Raw genomic sequence first — 15,702 nt, forward strand, 5'->3', positions numbered from 1 at the left:
TATTGTGCAAGAAGACTTTGTGACAGGACGCTGGTACTAAAGCTCAGGCTCTGAGTGGGATTATTGTGTCTGTTTGGCTTGATCAGTCCTCATTCTGATGTTTATTTATACCATGAGATGCCAGCCTTGGCCTGAGGGACCACCAGATAAGACGCGGTTTGAACAAACATATCGGAAAAGGAAGACTCTGGGTTTACATTTTGCATGGGCATGTACACTCACATATTGCAGAAATTCAAGCAATAATTCATAATTTAACAGAAATGACTTTCTGTGTGCAGCTTTCTGTTGCTTCTGTTCGCTGTCTTCATTCAAGGTTTACTCCAGTTCACTCGTTATGTTTGTGTAACTGACTTATCTTTGTGTGGAGTAGTTTGGATTTTAGACCTTGAGACTGAGGACATTTTTGTCGTTTTCTACTTCCTGTTGCATTTTTAAAGGGCTGTTTGAGGGTAAACACTTGGTTTTAGGGTTAGAGTAAGCGTAAAGGTTGTGCATTTAGTGATTAGTGACGGTTAGAGAGTGGAAATCTGTGAGTTGGTTTAACGGGAGATGGCTGTGTTTATCCTGTATCGGTGGAGCTGGTGGAGGGAGGAGGGTGCAGCCCGGAGCAGTGTTCTCATTGAGCACCCGGACGGCCTCGGGAAAGAAGCTCCTGTTCAGCTTCACCATGTTGGTCCTCAGGCTGCGATCGTGTTTTCTTGATCAAAGCACCGAAAACAAGGCCATGATCTGAGTGATCTGGGCCTCTGGCTGTTCTTATTTAGGGCTTTAACAGTCATGAAACTTTAGTGGAGGATTAATGGTTACACAAATAATCGCAACAAATTCTGTAATTGTTTTTCTTTTCATTTTACACCTCTGTCAGTTTGAGACTACCCGTGTTGGGGCTTTGGACGCCACTTATCCTTTTTCACCTGACCTATAACTAATGTTTTTCCTGGCAGTGCTGTTGCTGTTTGGTTCTGCAACTAGATCTGTGATGTTAATGTCATGGATGCTCATAGAAATGCGGTTAATCAGATATTAAACATTAAGGACTTTGAGATAAACACTTGGTGTCATTAAACCAGAGCAAAACGATGGAAAATATTGTGGAAGTAGTGATTGAAATCTGACATTTCTGTCACTTTAATTGAGTTGTTTTTCTACAAATGAATCAGTTATGCAAAATATTCATGTTTGGCTCAAATATTTGTAATCAGGCGATTATATAATAATTATTATGTAATAATTGTGACAGGCCTATCCTTATGGCAATGGTTCTGCACTGCCGGGTGTTTATGCCCCGTAGGGCAGGCAAAGCAGCCCAGTGTTCCCAGCCAACAGGCTTCAATCATGTCTCCAGAAAATGTTCGCAGCACGTGAGTGGAGAGGAAAATGCAGTGTACCAGAGGTATTTCAAAGTGCTCACTTCCCTCTGATGGAGTCCCTCTGATGTTGAGCAGCCTTCGTTCTCGGCCTGTTTCCTCCCAAAGTCCACAGCCAGCTTTCAGACATACAGTCAGTGAGAAGTTGTTTTTGTGATACATGAGCAGTTTCTTCACCTCTCCCAGATAGACGCTCCCATTATTGTTGCTGACTCCCATCACCACTGTGCTTTCAGCAAACTTTACCAGCTTGTTGGAGCTGCTGATGGCTGGTTTCTTTATTATAAACAATATGTGGTCCTCATCAATGAGCGATACAGTAAGCCTTACTAGGTGTGTGACTGGTTCGATACCTTTGTGTTGGGCTCAAAATAACTACTTGTACTACTGTTTACGTTTTACATCCATCAGCAAATAGTCTTTTTTTTTTTTTTTTACATCAACGGCTCACAAACAATGAAGCATAAAAGCTGAAGCTTCTCTCTAAAATATATCCCATTCGCATTAGCTGTCAGCTCGTCTTCATGCAGCTCACACTTTGTACCAAAAATGACAACAGATTCCCCCACAGTCTCTCATCTCAAATTACATAACTTACTCTCTCACATTGGAAATTGTTGGGATGTCACATTGTTATGCAATCCTGCCTAAATGTTGCCTTCTATTAGGCACTGTTGCAGTTAACATGTGAAGTAAATGGAAAAAATAATCTTCAAATGTCATCATGTCCCTTTTATATAATATTTAAACACATTCTCATGTAGTAAGGTTGGACTGTGAGTCCTCCCAGAGCTGAATGTGAGCACATTTCCTGTTTGGCGAGTATGTTTCAGAAAGCTGTCTGCCCAATAAATGTTTGTACTCATGTAAGAAACAACTATGCTGAGATTATCTACCACACTTTTGGTCACTTATGGATGCACTACTTGTTTTTTTTTGTCATCTGTCAGAGTTGGACATACACATAATGTGTAGTTTTTCCCCACCCTACTTCTCTACTTACATTTTTAATTTGTTTCTATGCCACTTGTCAATTTAGGTGAAATTCTGAATTGTTTTCATGTGACTGTTGATAATAGCTGAGTCACTAATGCTTCATGGATGCACTAAGGAATGCAGAATTATTAGCTTTTTGTAGAATCTTTTCAGTGCAAACAATTTATTTTGAGGATTTTTTTTATAAACGAAACATATATAATACATTGATTTTGAAGACACATCTCTATTTTATGCTTAGACTTGATTAATTTCCGCAATTGAACGGCACATTACAGATGATTGCTTCAAGGGCTGTCAGAAATGTAAGAATCTGCCATTTCTACAGTTTCTAGCTTGAATTATTGATGGGTTTTTTTTTAAGATAACCTGCCCTTCAGGGGTTGCCTTTCAGAATGCTAAAATTGCTAAATTTTATTCAGGCTTGAATTGATTAACCATAAATATATTCAAATCAGTTTGCTGCAAATATTGATTGGCCTCTTCTTTGAGTTACACAACATGATATCTTCTACTGAAACAAAAGATTATGTAATGCAAAAAGGTAGTATATTATTTTAGATGGTGAAAATATGCTTAGCTGGTGGATTTTTATGTCAAGCCATCCCCTGGTTCATTGCACAGAAGACTTCAAAGACTTGTTGTTTCATTCTCCTGCGTACCTCCTCAGATATCTTCCCAAAGAGCTCTGAGGTTTAGTCATCTCTGTCAGAAGTTCTTTAACGTGTGCTAAGGGAAATATCTGTGCATTTTTTGAATAATATTCTCCCCTTGACAGCAGTGTGGTCATGTTGAAGCTTCTGTTTTCTGTGAATATCATTCAGTTCTACTTTAGCAGCACACTAAATATCTGGACTGTTCTGTAAAACATACATTAAGTACAAAGAATTGTTTAGATGAGATCACTTTGGTGAATTGAATGCTGGCTATATCCATTTATTGCTTAGTGGAAAGTAGATGTAGACTAATGAGCCTACGTAGGATTGAATATTATATCGCTCACTCATATAAAGGGATCATATGTGTGATAACATCATGATAATTTTAAGTAGTGTCACACAGTATAAGGGAGCTCCTTTGAGTTCTGTGATGGGCGTTGTTAGTGGTATAGATCATTTTTGGAAAGTGGTGTCTTTTGTCTGTGTTTATGAATTTATCTTAAGTTGCACATGTCTTGTAGAAAATGTTTCTTCTACACCCCCCAGTAAATGCTGTCTTTTATGGTTCAGTAATCCCAGGAGGGACAGACTCGCCGCCTCACCTCCCGCCCTGGGGCAACAGTGACTTCCTGATCAACGAGCTGAACACCGACACGCCAGGAGCCGCTGAGGACGGAGAGTACATCGAGCTGTGGCACCCGTCAGGCCGTAGAGTCTCCTTGCAGGGCATCTGGATCTTGCTGTTCAGTGCCCACAACAACAAACCCTACAGGGAGATCAGCCTGAGCGGACACTTCACCACCTCTAAAGGGTACTTCCTGCTGGGCAGCGACAGGCTGGTTCCAGCTCCGTCACTTCGCCTTCCTCCCAACACCATCCAGAACGGGCCGGATGCCGTGGCGCTCTATCGCAGTCCTTTTGGGCCTCCGTCAGCTGCACAGAGGGGCATCCCCACTAAAGGCCTGCTGGACGCAGTGGTGTACCGGCAGAGAGGATCCGATCAGGAGGCCCAGGAGCTGAGTAAAGCTCTGACACCAGGACAGCTGCCACTGCTGGAGGATCCAGAGGTTCAGCCTGGTGATGAGGCGCTGAGCCGCTGTAGAGGCCTTTACCCCTATGACCTCTCTGCTTTTTCAGTGAGTAAAAAGGGGGTGGATTTTAGAGAGTACGCTGGAATTAAGTGCTAAATCAGGAGTGTGTGCTTGTTTAGTTCAGATGCTAATACGTTCTTCTAGGTAACTCAGCTTATACATGTCAAAAACACAAAGAGGATGAATTATCACTAAAACCCTAATTTCAAATGAATACAAATACCATTTTGGGAAACGTCTTTGCAAATTTTTATTCTTGAGAGTTAGATAAGCAGCTTGATTACCACATTTACACCTATCAGGCATAACGTCATGTCCATGACGTTATGCTGCTTAAACTCCTCTGACCCAGGACGGCATGGACATAGGACCTCTGGGGATGGTGGCAGTGAATTCTGTGGGTGCTGTGGGTTCGACCTACCTAGATCAGGCTTATCATGGGACATCCCACAGATGCTCAGTGAGATTTGGATCTGGGGAGTGTGGAACCTGGGTGAACAGCTTAGCTCTGTCGTGTTCCCCGGGCCACTCCTGAGCAGTTTTTGCGGTGTTCTCGGGGAGGATTGTCCTGCTGAGGGTGGCAACTGACACCAAGGAGACTCTATTGCCGTGAGAGGTGGAGGGTTTGCCTGATCTGGAATGTTTAGGTGGGTGGTACATGCCAAACATCCACATGAATGCCAGGAGTCAAGATTTTGCAGCAGAATGTTGCATTATAACAAGAGGATCGATGTCAGTGGTCATAATGTGGCTGATCAGTGTATATCTGTACACAAAATGGGAAGCTATTGAAGCCGCTAGTTAGCATAGCTTAGCATGAATTTAGCAGTTCGCTCAACCAAGAAATAGTCCTGCACATAACCCTTTGTAAAACCATGTGTCATTTGTGCTAAACTAAGCTGGTTAGACTGGAAACAGAGGAAATGCCTTGCTGAGTTCTGTCCACCTACCAGCACATCTAAAGCTTTTATTTAATTAGTTTAGTCTCTAAAAACACTTAAGTATAAATATAGCATAATGTAGGGTAATGGATTAGCATTGAGTTGCTGCCCCAAACAAAGGAGTGTAAGTATCTTTGGGAGCTTGTTCACAAGTGATGGGAAAGAGGGGCAAGAGATAGACAGATGGATCGGTATGGTGTTAGCAGTAATGTTGGTGTTGTACAGTGTAGACACACGAGTGGTATCAACCTTCCATGCAAGAAGGAGAATAGGCATATTTTCAAACAGTCAAACTAGTCTTTTAAATATGTTTTTGCTGCTAAAGAAGATTTTTGTTTTGTTGCATTCATAATGAAATGCATCTCCAATATATCCACGCTGGGCTTTTAAACGTTGTAAACACACCACATTGGTCAATCAATACAGGTGGCTCCACCCACCCCTCTGAGAGAAAACAGCTGCCCTCGTCCTCCTCCAGCCCCTGAAGGTGTGGTCATCAGTGAGGTGGCTAGCGGACACTGGACCAATCACAGCCAGCAGAGGGCCTTCGTGGAGCTGCATGGGCCTCCGATGACAGACCTGCGGGGCCTGGTGTTGTCTGTGTTTGACCAGGAGCGAATGGGGACCGTCATTGCACTTCCACTGACTGGATTTATTGACCTGAATGGATTTTACATGGTTGGAAATGTCACTGGAGCAGGTGAGACCAGTGGGAGACCTTGCTTCAAAGGGATGACAGGTGAAAAATGACCAAACTCCTGCTTAATCCGGCTGTCTCTCTCTCTGTCTTCTTGCCTTTTTTTCCTCTTTGCACCCACTCCCCTGTGCTCCTTCACCTCCTCTCTCCCCTGCATAGATCAGACCTTCCCGGAGGGCTCCACGGTGCCGGTACGAGGAGCAGTGGTCCTGTGCTACGACCTGTTCAGCGTCTGCAGAGCTGGAACTGCTCTGACCAACTCCAGCCTCAGAGATGTGCTCGTGTTCAGCGAAAACCAGCAGCTGCTTTCCTCTCTGTCCGCCAGCAGAGGGGGACAAGTGATGCCAGCTCTCAGGTAAACATTGACTGAACCCAACAGCCTGAATCCTAAATCTTTACATTCGTGATAAGTTTTAAACCTTGTTAAAGGTAAATTAACTGCACTTTAAAAAGCTTTTTTTTTTTAATCTTTAGTGGTTTACAAAGTACTCATTCACACACCAATGGCATGTGGAGCTGTAAGGCAAAATGCTTGACAGCAATTTGGGGTTCAATATCTTTGTTTCATAACACACAGCAAGCATTTTAAAATTTTCTACACTTTTATTCCAGTGCTGTTTCCATAAAGATGCAGGATATTATATTGTAAAGAATAATAATCAGCCCACAGAGAATACAAATCCATTAACTATAGACCGCTTATTCCTCATTTGGGGCGCAGCAGGGCTGGAGTCTATCCCAGCTAACAGAGTGAAGGCGGGAGACACCCTGAACAGGTCTATCACAAAGCTACATATAGAAACAAACAAGCAGACTCGCATTCACACCTACGGACAATTTAGAGTTACCAGTCAACCTCAGCAGGGTTTTGAACTGTGGGAGGAAGCCAGAGCACCTGGAGAAAACCCACACATGCACAGAGAGAACATAAAAACTCCATGCAGAAAGATCCCAGGCCCACGAACCGGGGATCTAGCTGTTTTTAAAAGGTGTTCATTCCTTTTTTTTGCCATTTTGAAGAAAGTTGTTTGTCGTGGTATTGAGTTGTATTTTTCATTTCTATTAGCAGACACAGGCTGACAGTGATATTTCTGCATAATGTAACACAGTCACTTTACAACGTTTACATGAGACTGATTATCCAAGATCCCCAAAGTTCCACTTAATGAAACCCAGATCACCCTAGAGGCCACAAATGATGTATTTCAGGTCAGTAGCAGCATGAATGTGATCTGAAACACAGAGAAAAATGTGCAAATCATGCAGGTATTCCTCATGGTGTACAATGTTCTTCTCATAGCTGTGCACATTGTTGTAAAGAAAACTACTAAAAAAATGCCCCAAATTACCCAAATCTCATCAAAAAACAACAAAAACTAGTCCAAAATGACTAAAACTTATCTACAATTCCTAAAATTTGTCCATAATTACATTAAATCTGTTCCAAATGACTAAATTTGTCCAAACTACATAAAAAAATGTCCACAACAGCCCAAACTTAGTCCAAATTGTTCAAATAGAAGAAAGAAGGTGCAGCAGATAACATATCCTTGTCTAAAATGACTCGAATGTGTCCCAAATTGAAGTCAAATTGTGTTAATGACTGCAACATTGTCAGAATGATTCAAAATTAGTCTGAAATTACATAAATTTTGTCAAATATCTTTTTCTAAATGTTGCAAATGACTAAAACTTGACCAAAATTCAAAAGACAAATCATCAAAATATTGTCTTTAGGCTAGTTGGTGCTGTATGTGTGCAAATCTGCATTTAGGCGGACTTGCTTTTTTGACTTTACCATCTATATTGCTCCTGCATATGTACTCAGACACGTGTTGTTGTATGTTCTGTGTGTTCAGGTCAGTGGAGGATGGTCCTGTGTCACTCAGCCGGTGTTCATGCTGTGAGGTGAGGAGCTCCTCCTCCTGGACAAGCTCTTCTCCCACTCCTCACAGCACCAACCTCTGTCCGAGCTCCGCCTTCTCCAGTCACATTGATCTTTGTCTGGGACCTCTGCAGGGGCAGTCAGGAGGTGAGGCATCATACGATTTACATTTGCACAGATAAAATGCGTTTAACATGAAACTAAATAAGACAGGGTTTAGTGAGGGGGATGCAAAGGTAGGTGTGTTAAACACATTATAAAGCTTTTAAACAATACTAACAGAAGTTGCTATATTTTGACATAAGATATTTCAAATCGATATGCATAGAATTAAAACTATTCTGACTTTGACGTGGTATTGCTGCTACCCCTACTCCACAGATCTGACCTTAAAGCTGCTGTCCGGAGTTTCCGTTTGTTTTCAATTTATGTATCATTTTTTAACAAAGCTTAAATGTGTCAGTCTAGTTCGATACTATAATATAAAGTTAGTATAACGCGATATGAAAATTTATTCCTGAGCTCCGCCTTCCTCTCATAGACCCCCATGTTATTCCAAAAAGCGCCGGTCGCTGCCGACCAATCAAGTTCGAGCTTCCGCTTTGTCATGCTGTCAATCAACGGTTACGCGCACAGCAAGCAAGCCCATGCAGAGGTGGGCGAGCTCCGCACTACGCAACTGCGCGCACATTTGTTTTGCTTGTGGAGGAGAGAGCATCAGGGATCAGCAACTTCCAGAAAAGTTACCAATCCCACGGCTTGTCAGGCCAAGAGACTGCAGGACATTTTTTGGCCCGGGGTGCTCGCGTCGCTCTCCGACCACGGCTTCCATAGCCCGCCTGACGGCTTCGTTTAGATGCCCGACCTCTGGAGGAAGATGTTGGGGCGTCTGGGACATACTCTTCGTCAGAGGAGTCATGCAATTCTGAACTCTAGATAGACATAAATAAACAATGTAACACATATGCACGCGTAAATGCACTAAGTTTGATAAACAACGTCATCGAGAGGGATACACGAGTGTAATCACATATTGAAACTTTACTCGTTCGTCCTAGCAGATTCATGTTATTTTGGTATTAGGACAAGTTAGACTCAATACAGAATTCTAACGTAATTCCTTTATTATTTACTAAATGTACAAAATGTAGAAGAGTTTCAGTGTTTGTACTTTTAAATGCTGCTGAGTTGATGCCGTCTTCGACCGATTCAGGAAGAAGACTCTCTATGTCTGTGACAGCTGATTTTCAGCAACAGGACTTTCCAGCTTTCTGAGTGATCATTTTAAATGCATAGCTGTTGTTTTTGAGCAGTTTGTCAGATTACTTTGTGGCTACAAAATAGTATTTTCGCAATGAAAAGCAGCAGGTTGGAAACGGCTCTGAAGAGACTGCTTCAGTTCAGTCACTGTTTCCTACTGGTTCATTTGTCTGACAACAGAAAGAGAAAATTATTGATTAAACAGCTGTAGCATCGGGAATTAAAATGTAGCATATATAAGAGCACAGAGAGCAACAGAGACACGTGTAAAAACTAGCCGATATTAGGTTACACTGAAGCACAACACGCCAACAGCAGATCATTTGGTGAGCTTTAATCATGATTGTGATATTTTAGACATACCAGGTGGTGCTTACAGTCTACAATTTTCATTCCCAGAGTGCAAGTATCTTGATATATATATATATATGCACTTCTGACAGTAATTATTTGGGTCACAGGGTGTTCCAAACTGAGGAAATTTCCTCCGCCACTGAATGTTGCATACCGAATGTGTCAGGACAAATACACACGTGGACAAAATTGTTGGTACCCCTCAGTTAAAGAAGGAAAAACCCACAATTCTCACTGAAATCACTTGAAACTCACAAAAGTAACAATAAATAAAAATTTATTGAAAATTAAATAATCAAAAACAGCCATTACTTTTGAATTGTTGATTAACATAATTATTTAAAAAAAACAAACTAATGAAATAGGGCTGGACAAAAATGATGGTACCCATAACTTAATATTTTGTTGCACAACCTTTTGAGGCAATCACTGCAATTAAACGATTTCTGTATTTGTCAATGAGCGTTCTGCAGCTGTCAACAGGTATTTTGGCCCACTCCTCATGAGCAAACAGCTCCAGTTGTCTCAGGTTTGATGGGTGTCTTCTCCAAATGGCATGTTTCAGCTCCTTCCACATATGTTCAATGGGATTCAGATCTGGGCTCATAGAAGGCCACTTTAGAATAGTCCAACGCTTTTCTCTCAGCCATTCTTGGGTGTTTTTGGCTGTGTGTTTTGGATGGTTGTCCTGTTGGAAGACCCATGACCTGCGACTGAGACCAAGCTTTCTGACACTAGGCAGCACATTTCTCTCCAGAATGCCTTGATAGTCTTCAGATTTCATCGTACCTTGCACACGTTCAAGACACCCTGTGCCAGATGCAGCAAAGCAGCCCCAAAACATTACTGAGCCTCCTCCATGTTTCACCGTAGGGACAGTGTTCTTTTCTTCGTATGCTTGGTTTTTGAGTCTATGAACATACAGTTGATGTGCCTTACCAAAAAGCTCCAGTTTGGTCTCATCTGTCCAAAGGACATTCTCCCAGAAGCTTTGTGGCTTGTCAACATGCATTTTTGCGAATTCCAGTCTCGCTTTTTTATGAGTTTTTTTCAGCAGTGGTGTCCTCCTTGGTCGTCTCCCATGAAGTCCACTTTGGCTCAAACAACGACGAATGGTGCGATCTGACACTGATGTACCTTGGCCTTGGAGTTCACCTTTAATTTCTTTGGAGGTTGCTCTGGGCTCTTTGGATACAATTCCAACGATCCGTCTCTTCAATTTGTCATCAATTTTCCTCTTGCGGCCACGTCCAGGGAGGTTGGCTACTGTCCCGTGGGTCTTGAACGTCTGAATAATATGAGCCACTGTTGTCACAGGAACTTCAAGCTGTTTAGAGATGGTCTTATAGCCTTTACCTTTAAGATGTTTGTCTATCATTTTTTTCCTGATGTCCTGGGACAATTCTCTCCTTCGCTTTCTGTTGTCCATGTTCAGTGTGGTACACACCTTTTCACCAAACAGCAGGGTGACTACTTGTCTCCCTTTAAATAGGCAGACTGACTGATTATGAGTTTGGAAACACCTGTGATGTCAATTAAATGACACACCTGAGTTAATCATGTCACTCTGGTCAAATAGTTTTCAATCTTTTATAGAGGTACCATCATTTTTGTCCAGGCCTGTTTCATTAGTTTGTTTTTTTAAATAATTATGTTAATCAACAATTCAAAAGTGATGGCTGTTTTTGATTATTTAATTTTCAATAAATTTTTATTTATTGTTACTTTTGTGAGTTTCAAGTGATTTCAGTGAGAATTGTGGGTTTTTCCTTCTTTAACTGAGGGGTACCAACAATTTTGTCCACGTGTGTACATGTACCATTACACCTCTAATAAACAGCTCACAACTTTTAGTATTTAACACAGACAGACTATTAATTCAGCTTCTTTTGACTTGTATTACAAAATGTTTAATAACACCAAAAAGTTCAATTTTAGACTTTAAAGGAGATGTAAAAGCTCATAGCTCAGTTAATGTGTTTTCTCTTAAAGCTGACGGTCCCTTCTCTGTTTGCCCTAGAATGCAGCGGTCTAATTCCCTGGAAGAGAGTGGCTGAGGTGGCCGACTACTTGGAGCAGAGGTGTCAATGTGGCATCTCTGCAATGTACCTCCAAGGTGAGTCACTTCTACACACTACACACTGCATTTTGCTGATTTTAAATTGAAGAACGGCGAAAGAAACAACAGTTAGTGCTGTAGGAAGTCACACTTATGGCTGAGTCCATTTACTGAATAGTGGTGTTAAAAGATGCGTTCCATGTAAGCAGACAGAATTTATAATGAAGCAGCTGAGATTTTTTAATAATCAAGCAGTTGTTAACAAATTTAATAATGTAAATGATGACCATCACTGAGAAATACTGCTACAGCAACCCCATCAATCACTTCCAGCTGTAGAAGCTCTTTCTCGTAGAGGGAAATCGTTTGGAGATAGACAGACACAGGTGTGACTATTCACATCCCTTATTGTTCATGTAAACTGAATAACTGTCAGGAAGTATGCTATTCAAACTCCCATCTGTAGTTCCTTATTTCCAAAATGTGTATATATACAAACCTAAAGCACCTCCTGAGTGATGGCTTTACTCTGCCAAGGAGTGAGGCGACGTTATGTGACGATTGGGACATGTTTGTCTGTCCTTCTGTTATTCTGTCTGTGCAGGACGGGACTTGTCTGTCAGAAATCATACAAGGAACAATTGATTAAATTCCTGCCGCTAAAAATTCACGCGATTTGGTATCCATACATAGCGTACACCGGCATAACACGCACCTGTGCTCAGCGCAAGGTCATTGTCTTTGTGGGTACATCTGTATTAAATAGCCACGTTGTATGTTGCTGTGATTTCTCATCATCAATAACTAATAAACAAATTTTAAAAAAATATTGCATTTCTGATAATGCCATATGGGGGAATGAACAGCCTTGAGCACTCGGTACTACTATTATTATCAGTTTATTTATAAAGGGACCATGTACAATATTAAACATAAATGTTTCCATTTAATGCATTGTACCAGAGTTAGCTTTAAGCTAATTTCCATCTCCATCAGAGTGTCAGGATGTTAAGATAATACTGGCACTATACAAAAAAAACCCCACAATTTCATCATTTTTAACCTTGAGTTCAATTCAGACGTGTTGTGGACTTACCATTTTGCAGCTCAAATAAATTTGTCTGACTGTAGTCCCTTGTGTAAAGTTGGAAGTTTTAGGATAAGATCAGTGTAATTTTTTAAATTATGTCAATTCCTCTTAAAATGAAGTCACTCAAATAGGTATTCATTCAAAAAGCAATCATCCAGTCTGGACAGAGTAACCTGAAAAACCTTGAAAACAAGAAGATATGTCATCCTACTTCAGTTGACACAGAAAAAATAGCTAATACATTCTGGACACTCTCACTCTGAGACTGACAGATTATATATTAACATCTGAATCACTTGAAGATGGGGATCATCAGTCTGTCGGTGAAGTGTCTTTCACACTACGAGTGCTTTTCTTGTGTTTGAATAGTGAAGCATTCGTCTGTCTGTTCATGTTCAAGAAGCCAATTTCTCCTGCGTGTCCGGGTGGCTGCGAGTGTGGGGGAACATCCAAGCGCTGTCGGACCATCAGAAGGCCCTCATCATCCAGACGTCGCACATGAATCCTTCATCTGCTGAAACGGACGTCTGTTCTTCTCCCACCACCGGTCGGTACACAGGAGTAGGTGAGAACCTTCACAGCGTCTCAAGCTCCTTAACACGGCACAGTTGGTTTAAAATGCTGAAAACACACGCAGTCGCAGCTAATTCATCGTCATTTCAGATAGAAAATAGATACTAATGAGCTAAATCAATCAATTAAGAGTCTGTACTCTGCTGTGAAAGTCCAGCGTGATTAGTCCTCTCTGTGTAAACTTAAAGGTCCTGAAAATGCACGGAGGAAAATGAAACAAATTTCATGAAATTCCAGATTATAACACATAATGTCTATATCAGTGTCTACATAAGTTATCCTGGTGAAATAGGGATTGAATTGTGGTAAAAATGTGCCAGATTTAGCAACAGAGGCAGACAGACTAATTATTGTTAGGCACTGTGTGTCTCACTCTACACCCATACAAGATATTTCATCACTGTGGAGGCACACTATTGGCTGTAGAAAGAATAGAATAGAAGAGACTGTGCTTTATTGTCATTATACACTGTACAACAAGATTGGAGAGCTTCTCCTTTTCAGTGCAAACATAGAAAGGCCTGTCCCTAACAGACAATAGTGACATGTTTATATCGTACCTTTCACACAACAAATGCAGCTTCAAGGTTCACATTCTCTCTGCTATATTTCTATTAAATAAAGGACACTGTCATCACCTCTGGCCGGATAAGTTGAGACAGAGTCCACAAAGTGTGAAGACATTCAAGTTTGCACCGAGGATGTTTTATTATGTGAAATCATGTCCACGATTTATTGTCAGCTGTAACTAAGAATAGAAAGAAAGAGACGGCGCACGCACGCACAGTGTCTGACAGCTAAATGAGCAAAGAATCTCAAGTGGAAAGAAAACTTAAAGTGTGAAAGACACTTCACCGACAGACTGATGATCCCCATCTTCAAGTGATTCAGATGTTAATATATAATCTGTCAGTCTCAGAGTGAGAGTGTCCAGAATGTATTAGCTATTTTTTTCTGTGTCAACAAAAGAAGGATGACATATCTTCTTGTTTTCAAGGTTTTTCAGGTTACTTTGTCCAGACTGGATGATTGCTTTTTGAATGAATACCTATTTGAGTGACTTCATTTTAAGAGGAATTGACATAATTTAAAAAATTACACTGATCTTATCCTAAAACTTCCAACTTTACACAAGGGACTACAGTCAGACAAATTTATTTGAGCTGCTAAATGGTAAGTCCACAACACGTTTGAACTGAACTCAAGGTTAAAAATTATGAAATTGTGGGGTTTTTTGTATAGTGCCAGTGTTATCTTAACATCCTGACACTCAGATGGAGCTTAGGGTTCACAAAGAGAAGCTTCAGTACAAGTAATTCATTGTATGAACTCCTGTGCGTGGACCAGCTGACCTGCTGGGTGCGTAGGAGAACATAGAACATTATTTCGTTGGATCCTGTGTTGATTATGTTACTGCTGCTGTGCCTTGAGTGTAAATGTGCACATCATATGCAATTTATGGACGCAATCATCATTTCTGCTATTGTGGGATGTGGCAGGTGTTTATTAAAGTAAGAGGAAGGAAAAGCCAGCTGTGGGCAGCAAGTAGTAGGTACATTCAGTGAAATCAGGACGTTGCTGTGAGATTAAGACATTCAAGTATCGCACCTATCTGAGTGTCACTGGTAGCTGTTATGTTACCTGGTCAAAGCCAGGGCTTGATCAGGGTCGCCTGGGTGACGGTGTGTGCAGCTTATAGAGCTGAAACACCTGAAGAGCTCATGAAACCTCACTGATGATGTGTTCAGGTGCATCAGGATGATTGCTGCACTCATTAATAGATTTGCTGCCTGTAATTCATCAATGGGCTGTCTTGAAATGTTCAACACTTTCTCCCTTCCTCCGGGGTTCCACATTCAATTCTGTCAGTGTTACAATGAAGAATATGTGAAATTCTGCTCTAAATATTCCGAATAATGAGTCGCATCCAAAGCATTAGCACAGTCTTCCCTGCTGCTTCATGGATGCATGAAGTATCTGTAAGTAATTGGGAGGCGGTGTCACACACTGAAGTCTTCCTTAACAAATGGAAGTACACTCAACAAAAATATAAACACAACACTTTTGTTTTTGCTCCCATTTTTTATGAGATGAACTCAAAGATCTAAAACTTTATCCACATACACACTATCACCAGGACTGCACAGCGGCGTAGTGGTTAGCATTTTCGCCTTGCAGCAAGAAGATCTCCGGTTCAAATCCCGGCCTGGGATCTTTCTGCATGGAGTTTGCATGTTCTCTCTGTGCATGCGTGGGTTTTCTATGGGTACTCTGGCTTCCTCCCACAGTCCAAAAACATGCTGAGGTCAATTGATCACTCTAAAATTGTCCGTAGGTGTGAATGTGAGAGTGATTGTCTGTATATGTAGCCCTGCGACAGACTGGCGACCTGTCCAGGGTGAGATAGGCTCCAGCACCTCCCGCGACCCTAGTGAGGATAAAGCGGTGTATAGAGAATGGATGGATGGACAATATCCCCATTTCTTTCAAATATTGTTCACAAATCTGTCTAAATCTGTGACAGTGAGCACTTCTCCTTTGCTGAGATAATCCATCCCACCTCACAGGTGTGCCATATCAAGATGCTGATTAGACACCATGATTAGTGCACAGGTGTTCTGGAGTAAAAATGAGCCAACTTTTATTCTGAAACACAAATCACCTAAAATACAATTCATTTGTCACCCCGTTTAGGTTTGACTGCAATTATTCATCCAAACTTCACCT

At 41.3% G+C, this 15,702-nt stretch overlaps 1 protein-coding gene across 4 annotated transcripts in view; it reads left to right on the top strand.

Moving 5' to 3' along the window:
- The window catches only part of si:ch211-183d21.1 (uncharacterized), a 28,037-nt gene that overhangs the window by 6,496 nt on the left and 5,839 nt on the right, over positions 1-15,702 (top strand). The window contains exons 5-10 of one of the 4 annotated variants that reach the window (XM_022190857.2): positions 3,596-4,161; positions 5,484-5,757; positions 5,914-6,109; positions 7,614-7,786; positions 11,274-11,369; positions 12,803-12,949. In XM_022190857.2, coding sequence (XP_022046549.1) covers positions 3,596-4,161; positions 5,484-5,757; positions 5,914-6,109; positions 7,614-7,786; positions 11,274-11,369; positions 12,803-12,949 — 1,452 coding nt within the window. Of the gene's footprint in view, positions 1-3,595; positions 4,162-5,483; positions 5,758-5,913; positions 6,110-7,613; positions 7,787-11,273; positions 11,370-12,802; positions 12,968-15,702 lie in introns of all 4 variants that reach the window. The other 3 variants (XM_022190856.2, XM_022190855.2, XM_022190858.2) reach the window with 3 other exon arrangements.

This window comes from Acanthochromis polyacanthus, chromosome 19 (assembly GCF_021347895.1).
Source record: "Acanthochromis polyacanthus isolate Apoly-LR-REF ecotype Palm Island chromosome 19, KAUST_Apoly_ChrSc, whole genome shotgun sequence".
Taxonomy (NCBI): Eukaryota; Metazoa; Chordata; class Actinopteri; family Pomacentridae; genus Acanthochromis; species Acanthochromis polyacanthus.